The 8,134-nt window shown below is 35.0% G+C and overlaps 2 protein-coding genes across 2 annotated transcripts in view; both read right to left on the bottom strand.

Annotated features, from left to right (window-relative positions):
* Window positions 1-314: 314 nt before the first annotated feature.
* LOC109586300 (myotubularin-related protein 10-B-like) lies at window positions 315-2,716 on the bottom strand. Its single transcript, XM_020002480.1, has 10 exons — window positions 2,536-2,716; window positions 2,292-2,440; window positions 2,105-2,180; window positions 1,718-1,797; window positions 1,540-1,596; window positions 1,186-1,309; window positions 1,057-1,097; window positions 795-871; window positions 540-627; window positions 315-482 (listed from the first exon to the last, which is right to left on the bottom strand). Exons 1-10 carry the CDS (start codon window positions 2,606-2,608, stop codon window positions 348-350), a joined length of 900 nt encoding a protein of 299 aa, XP_019858039.1. The 5' UTR covers window positions 2,609-2,716; the 3' UTR covers window positions 315-347.
* Window positions 2,717-2,848: 132 nt separating this feature from the next.
* LOC109586298 (uncharacterized) overlaps window positions 2,849-8,134 on the bottom strand; it is a 7,156-nt gene continuing 1,870 nt past the window's right edge. The window contains exons 6-25 of the mRNA XM_020002478.1: window positions 7,256-7,289; window positions 7,153-7,208; window positions 6,967-7,086; window positions 6,720-6,863; window positions 6,486-6,672; window positions 6,340-6,437; window positions 6,137-6,283; window positions 5,903-6,083; window positions 5,517-5,608; window positions 5,333-5,473; window positions 5,109-5,283; window positions 5,012-5,059; window positions 4,710-4,835; window positions 4,508-4,663; window positions 3,980-4,450; window positions 3,830-3,936; window positions 3,634-3,786; window positions 3,409-3,583; window positions 3,271-3,309; window positions 2,849-3,223 (exon numbers count right to left, since the gene is read on the bottom strand). Of these exons, the coding sequence (XP_019858037.1) occupies window positions 2,850-3,223; window positions 3,271-3,309; window positions 3,409-3,583; window positions 3,634-3,786; window positions 3,830-3,936; window positions 3,980-4,450; window positions 4,508-4,663; window positions 4,710-4,835; window positions 5,012-5,059; window positions 5,109-5,283; window positions 5,333-5,473; window positions 5,517-5,608; window positions 5,903-6,083; window positions 6,137-6,283; window positions 6,340-6,437; window positions 6,486-6,672; window positions 6,720-6,863; window positions 6,967-7,086; window positions 7,153-7,208; window positions 7,256-7,289 (3,024 nt within the window). The 3' untranslated portion in view covers window position 2,849. The remainder of the gene's footprint in view (window positions 3,224-3,270; window positions 3,310-3,408; window positions 3,584-3,633; window positions 3,787-3,829; window positions 3,937-3,979; window positions 4,451-4,507; window positions 4,664-4,709; window positions 4,836-5,011; window positions 5,060-5,108; window positions 5,284-5,332; window positions 5,474-5,516; window positions 5,609-5,902; window positions 6,084-6,136; window positions 6,284-6,339; window positions 6,438-6,485; window positions 6,673-6,719; window positions 6,864-6,966; window positions 7,087-7,152; window positions 7,209-7,255; window positions 7,290-8,134) is intronic.

Genomic DNA, 8,134 nt, shown 5'->3' with positions numbered 1-8,134 from the left:
ATTCTCTCCTTTTCATTTTTTGTGAAATTTTACAAAAATCCCTGTACTATAGTACAGGGACTTTTGTCCGATTTTGAAGCAACTTTAAAAAATCATAAAAAATCTAAACTTGATTGGAATCAGCTCAAACTTGCTACACAGCATAAGTACATGTATATGCATCAGGAAATGTAATAAAATTGAGGAATTTTCTACTTGTCAATTTTGGTGAAATTTCACAAAAATCCCTGTACTATAGTACAAGGACTTTTGTCCAATTTTGGAATAACTTTTAAAAATCATAGAAAATCCAACTGTGATCGAAATCGGCTCAAACTTGCTACACAGCATAAGTACATGTATATGCATCAGACAGTGTAACGGGTTCCATCCTGTCCAGTGTATTCCACTGACCTAGGATCAGGTGCTTCTAGTCTGTCTTCATCAGGTAATGATCCTCTGGTTAATGAGACACCAGTGACACTGTGACTCCAACACCACACCTACCAATTAATAATAATAATAATAATAGCAGTAATTAATGAATAGGTGTGGCTTACAGGTAGACGGTTCTTGAAATGTAGGCCAGCAGCATATTCTAGAGTATCATCACTGATGTTGTATGGGACCACAATGTATGGAGGGAGACTAAGAGGAGGAGGAGGGAATGGAATAAATGATATTATACTCTATTGATGGTGATTTAGGAACACATGGCCATTAATATGTCAAATTAAGACCAACAATTATTAGCAATATGTCAAAGTTACCAACATCATGTATCATTAATGAAGTGTATCATTATTAGTACAAACCTGTCACAGAGGAGGAAGTGTTGGTTAGCCTCAGTGACCCTCCACTGCTTCTGGTTCACTCCTAGTCTATCCAATTCCTTATAAGGAAAGTGTATAATTATTAATAAAATGACCTCATTACATTCTATTAACAACTGAAGGATATAAATCACTCACTCAGTAATTAATGGCAGAATGGAATGAAATAATAGACTCCAATCATAGTACAGTATTATTAATATTGTAAAAATAATTGTGTGACTTTTGTTGAATTATTTCTTACCTTCTGCCAGTCACGAGGATTGAAATAAGTTGGAATGACATCTGTTAATGAAAGAGAGAGAGAGAGGGAAATTAGTAGCCACAATTTACTAAGAGAATTAGTTCTAGTAATGGAGGGACATCTCCTCACCTTGAGAAGAAGAGGAAGATGAGGAGTGAGTGTCTTTAGTTTTATGAACTACTCGAGCGTAATCAAAAGCAAAGAGATGAAAGACACTACTGGGAGAGGAATACATCCCAAAGGAATTGACAACCTACAGATAATAGGCACACACTTCAGTTTAATATGTAAAGGTTATACACTGAGAGAAGTGACATATAAAGACATTGACAAGTATTTATTAAAAAGGAAGTGCATTAGTATATACACAATATAACTACATACAGTAACAGTAGTACAGACCAGTCTAGGTCAGTACAGTACCAGTACCAGTATAAGTACAGTACCAGTACAGTACTGGTATAGTAGTATAACTATACTTACATGAACTACATCAGACTTTGAGCAACTCTTGAAACTGAATACAACCTTTCGTAAGTCCTGAATAATGAGAATAAAGAAGTACATAAACCCATGACTCCTCCTCCTCCCTCTCTCTCCCCCTCCCTTACTTCACAGGCCTTCTCCTCTCTCTCTCTCTTTCTCTCCCTTCCTCTCTTACTTTACAGATTATTTCCAGTTCATTTATTTTCTTTGGCAGAGTTGACTTGGCAGTGACAAGCCTCTTCTTATTACTGCTGACTAGACACAATATAAACAAACAAACAAACAAATAAATAAATAAAATTACTTAATAAATTAATAATACTAATAATAGTAAACACAAATACACTACATAATGTAAGTGTGTACAATACATGTATGAAAAGTTGCTATTTGTAAAGTTTAAAGTATATTATAAAAATAACAAGTCAACAACAACAACAACACACAAGATGACTAAATACATTATACCATACACAACCCAACCTACTCTACATTGATACAGTATTAGTATACACTGGTACAGGTACATAATAATGACTGACTGACTGATGGGGTGGCTTACTAGTGTATGCTTGTAGTATCAGTCTCAATGGAATATAATGACTCTTGACTACTGAGGACCTGTCCAATGGAGAGAGCTAAGAGGAGGAGGAGGAGGGAGAAGGAAGGCAAAGAAAGATTGAGAGGTAATAAAATAAAGTAATGACACATTTAAAAGCTACTTGCTGTATATAAACATGAGTTCATACTTTATCAGTGTTGAAAGGAGCAGGTTTGAATGAGAGTCTGTGATTAGTAATGAAGAGTGTCCCATAGATATACCCAGGACTCTTATCAGGTCCCTCTGACTCATACAGTAACTGCTGGGTATCAGGGGCATGACCTACCAGTGCCTCTCCTGATAATAAAGAGTAGGGGTGGATAGATTAGGCAACATGTATATACATGTAAGGGAGAATAATCTTAATATGTGGGCAGTTGTTGAATACTCACCAGGCAGTAGATCAATGGATGAATCAGGTACTGATACTGTAGGGAGAGTAGCTGCTTTACTGGTCTTAGCCATTGACTGAGGGGGATGTGAGAGAGTGTAATTTCAGAGGTAATTTCAAAAGAGGAGCTAGAAAAGAGAAGACATTTTGGATTTTAATAGCAATGGAGGGGCGGGACAAACACACCTCCTTAATTGACCTACCACAATTAATTCATGCACTGAGATCAGTGATTGTGCAGTAAAAATTTAAAACTATTAAAAAAATATTGTCAATACTATTAATTAATAATACATAAAAATTTTACTAGAGTAGTTAAGCATCAATATTAATATTAAAATCAAATCCCAGTTCATTCCTAATAGCTTCAATCCAGTCTTCATGAAAGACCGTTGCTGCATCAGCATAAGGGCCTCCTACAGCAATGAACGAGCTTAAGAACTTTTGACAGTACTCCTCTACTTGAGGCAACTTCCTCTTAAAACTAAGAACAGCCTTGAACTCTGTAATGCACCCTTCCATTGAAGGATCTTCCCTAACTTTATTACTAATAAGCTTAGCTGTGTACAACTGATTGACAAGACCAGTAAGAGACTTCTTAGGTAAAGAATTGAGTGCAGCATAATGAGATACAAGAACATCATCGATCACTTTCTTTACTTTATTGACATCAACAGTAGCTGATGGACCTAACAGAGGTCAAAGGTCAGTATATACACACAGTATTATCACTTACTAGCTCCTCCAGTGGATGATACTGACGTTGATTCATGTACTACATTAGAGGAGGAGGAGGAGCGGGTAATAGGATCTGATTAATATTAAATTAATAAACAATTTAAACTGAATCATTTGTTTCTAATATAATTTATACCTGTTGTTCTCAATGTTCTATGAATAAATAATCTAACAGGATCAGCCACACCTTCCAGTGGTACAGAGTAATGTAGTGTAGGAAAAGCATTAGGTGAACCATACACTGATACCAGACAAGATGGAGGAAGAGGATACTCTTTTTCACCAAACTTATCAATGTCATGACGATACATCTATGTACAAACACATCAATTAATAATTAATATTAATATCTTCTACTTACCCTGCAAGGTTTAATATGTGCTTGTATAGTCCAACCAGTGAGCGAATATATCTGTGGAGCATCAAGAATGAACTCAATAAAATCACTTGAAGGATCAAAACTAAAGGGGACATGCTGTCCTATTTCTGTTTGAGGATGTCTTCGTTCAATATACTAAATGAAATCAATCAATACAACATTAATGATATACTTATACCTCAATAAGAGCATTCAGATCTTTAGCTGCAACTAATGTCACTAGATCCTCTACACCTTCCTGTTCATAGTGCATCATCATTTTATATATCATTCTATCTGATATGCCTATATGTATGATAAAAGCATTTATTATGACATGTGAACTAACCTGCAGATGCAGTACCTAAAATACACACCAAACAGGGCTCTTCATGTTGAAATTTAATGAATCCATAGCTACCATTAGAGCTAAACTCTCCTCCCTCAACTATTGAGAATTGGTAAGGAAGACTGAGTGTGCTCACGGGAGCTATAGCAAACTTTAAGTATTGTGCAAGATCTGGTTGTCTTGTTAAATCAATGCAGTGCTGTATCTCTAGTTGTAATGGCTTCAGTAGAGGCTTTGAGAGTGATACTGCATACACAGCACTGACTAGGATAGTATTAGGAGGAAACTGGAACTGTCCTCCTACAAGAGCAACAACTGCTGCATCTGCTGCTTTAAATGATAGTAAACTATCCCCTGATACTCCAATCCTTAGACCATACTTCTCCCAATTCATCAGTTGAGGTTTCTTTCCTTGAAATACTAAAAGTTTCTTTTCTGCTACCTGGACATCACTCAGGAAATCCAAATTATCTATCAATTGATCATTATACAGTACATCATATTACATATACTCTTGCATGCTCTTACCCATTAAAGGGATCATGTAATTAAATTGCACTTCCTTGGAACTAGTCTCTTTCATGGATTGTTCCTCTAAGGATGTGACTCTCTCCTGTAATTGCTCCCTCTCCTTCAACAGTTTGGCAATATATAATTCATTATCAGTAACTTTAGTTTTCAGTTCTAATATTCTCTCATATAATATACACATTGATGACAATACTCTAACCTTTAGTGATCTGTTTCTCTATGAGATATTGCTTCTCTAAGTGTCTCTTCTCTTCCTCTACTTGTTTTTTCTCTTCTTCTATTTCAGCTTCTTTATCAGCAACTGTAGCTTTTAGTTTCTCATAATCTAGATTATAGAATATATCCTTTCAAAATAAAACCTGCCATTTTGAGCCATTAATGCATGCTCAATGGCACATGGCCACTAATTCACAAAATTAAAAGTTGCCAATCACCAAAATATAGCAATTCATCAAATTTTAGTCTCTCCAAAATTTCCCGCTATACCGCTATACACTATACCTTTTTCAAAAGTAGCTTTATGACTGGAAATAACTTCTAATTCATCTTCTACATGAGTATACCTTAATAAATTTAAAAATTTAACAATTACAGTTACTTTCTAGCTGAAGTTTTCTAACAATCCACAATGTAACAGGATCAGCCACACCTTCCAGTGGTACAGAGTAATGTAGTTTAGGAACAGCATCAGGTGATCCATACACTGATACCAGACAAGATGGAGGAAAAGGATAAGTAGCTTCATCAAATCTGTCAATGTCATCTTGATACAACTATAAAAATAATAATAAGCTTTTTAAACGTAAATAATTTAATACTCACTCTACATGGTTCAACTAATGGTTGTACAGTCCATCCTTTACAAGAGTCATCAAACAATAGTTCAATAAAACCACTGGAGGGACTGAAGGAGAAATTATAAACTTGACCAATCTCAGCCAATGGATGATACTCCTCAATGTACTAGTAATGATGATACATTAATAACTTATATTATTTACTTTACTTGAAGTAGATGATTTAACTTCTTTGAGGCGGTAAATGTCATTAAATATTCCTTTCCTTTCCATTCATAATATATCAATCCAACATAGGACACTGTAAGGAAAAGAAATAAGGTCATCAATATGCATCATGAAATGAAACGCCAAAGCCTTGGCGTTTAATTGCAGATACAGAATTTCTTGTCAAAATCAACTCAAACTTTGTACATACACACATACATGTAGCATAAGAATCAACATCAATATGTATAATAAAAATTTGAGGCCATTTCTTGAAAAAACTATGGGCTATTTTTTGAAGAAACCATGGCCATTTTCTGCTTGGCCAGGCCTACACTAAAATCAAAAATTTTCTACATATTTTTAATTTACATGTAAGTATAACTACCTTGCGATGATGTCATAGGAGATTTTAACAATAAATCGATTGTTTTAGGTTCAGCCACACCTTCCAGTGGTACAGAATAATGTAGTATAGGAACAGCATCAGGTGATGCATGAAAAGATACAAGACAAGATGGAAGAAAATCTTTAGTAAAACTAAATCTGTCAAATTGATCTTTGAGGAACTATATAATAATGTGCAGCTGTCAAAATATAATCAAAGTGTATGAGTTCATACTTTAGTGGATTGAGGTTCAATAGTCCATCCAGTGATTGACTGATCTTGAGGAGCATCAAGTATCAATTCAATATAATCATGATTTGAATCAAAATCAAAATGAATCAGTTGATTGATTCTAGCTAATGGATACTGATCCTCTATGCACTGTATAGTAAAGTATACATCATTTATACATGTATGTGTAAATATTCATAACTTACAGTTACAGTAGTACTGATATCTTTCAGTCTTGCTGCAGTAAATATTATCAAATGTTGATCTTCCTTCTTCTCATGATACACCAGTCCAGTATAAGGGGCTATACATTAATACAATAGTCAGTTACACTGTACAATATGGCACATACCAACTGGTGGAGCAGTGCATTTCAATGTTCTATGAATAAATAATGTAACAGGATCAGCCACACCCACCAGTGGTACAGAGTAGTGTAGTGTAGGGACAGCATCAGGTGATCCTTCAAATGATATGAAACAATATGGAGGAATAGACCCATCAGTTCCATCAAATGAATCAATATCCTCTTGATATAACTAAAGGAACTGAATCAATTAATAAACTAATATATTAATAATCTTACCCTGCAAGGTTTAATTAACGGAATAATAGTCCAACCAGTTGATGGTTTCTCATTAAAATTCAATTCAATAAAACCATTGAACCATTTGAAATGAAAATAATGAATTGGACCAATGTCAGCAAAACGATGATGATCTTTGATGTACTATAAAAGTTTAGCACATTAAATTACACTATTATTATTATTATAATTATTATTATTATATTATTATTATTATACATAGTAATAATTATTATTATGTTGTTACCTCATGAAGAGCAGTCAACATTTTAACTGGTATAGCAGTGAAATATATAAAAGAATTCTTCTCATAAAACATCAAACAAGCATATCCTTCACCAGATCCACTGTCTTCTTGTGTATAATGCTGATCCATATATTCCTATAAGTATAAGGCAATTATTTGTAAAATAAGTACAAAATTATAAACAACTTCTTCTGCTTCCTCCTCACTCTGCTGCAATGACTCTTTCTCATTTTCTTCATTCTCTACAATAAACATTACACCATACATACATACAGTGTACATACATTACCTAATGACAACTGATGAGGTTCCAATGAATGTTTCTATTACAAATCTCATAATTAATGTATCAAATACCAAGAGTGGATAAGGAGGAGGGGAGAGTGTCTAACTGCCCTATACTGCTAGTGATATGTGCGCGTAGAAGTCTTTCACAGTTTGTTTAGCACCTTCTTTGACCTGTTTAAACATCAACAGCCATGATAGTAAATGGGTGTTTTTAATAACCTATATGGTGCACCCACCCACACGTGTAGTCACGATGTTTCAAGAGGAAGAGTCAGAACTACAGCACAATCCAGATGATCATGACTGTTACAACAGATTGAGAGCATCTAATCTTGATGAGTGTCATGCCACTACACCTAAGCGCCCTAAAGCATTAAGAAAGAGGACATGGAGCCAAGAGTCAGAAGCCTCTGCTCCAGTGAACTCAGATCTGTAATACTTCGTTTTTAAGATCAACAGCAGTTAACAGCCCGTCTCAAAAGTACATGTACCACATATTCTTTCACTTCTATTACTATCCTTACTCTTGATGTTGTGGGTCCCAAGGGACCAGACTAAAGGAGGATGATCATTGATCAAGAGCTTTTTCATGTGTCAATAACAAACATGGTTTGTGTGCTTGGAAACTACAAATCTCTTCAGAGTGGTACAAAGTGGCTGGTACAACAAGGTGAGGTCAAATTCTGCTTCCAAGGTCTCTGTATGGTCTCTTGCTGCTCAGTTCAGCAGCCATTTTTATATTACAGTTAACTTAGTACACGCCCAACTATGGCTTCAGTGCAGTTATCACTTATTGTGCTAAATAAGGTATGCGGGAATGTACAAATAATAACCATGAAACTTCTACGCGCACATATCACTAGCAGCATAGGGCAGTTAG

The sequence above is a fragment of the Amphimedon queenslandica genome, unplaced genomic scaffold (genome assembly GCF_000090795.2).
Source record: "Amphimedon queenslandica unplaced genomic scaffold, v1.1 AMPQUscaffold_12905, whole genome shotgun sequence".
Lineage (NCBI taxonomy): Eukaryota > Metazoa > Porifera > Demospongiae > Haplosclerida > Niphatidae > Amphimedon > Amphimedon queenslandica.
This window is presented reverse-complemented; position numbering and strand designations above follow the sequence as displayed.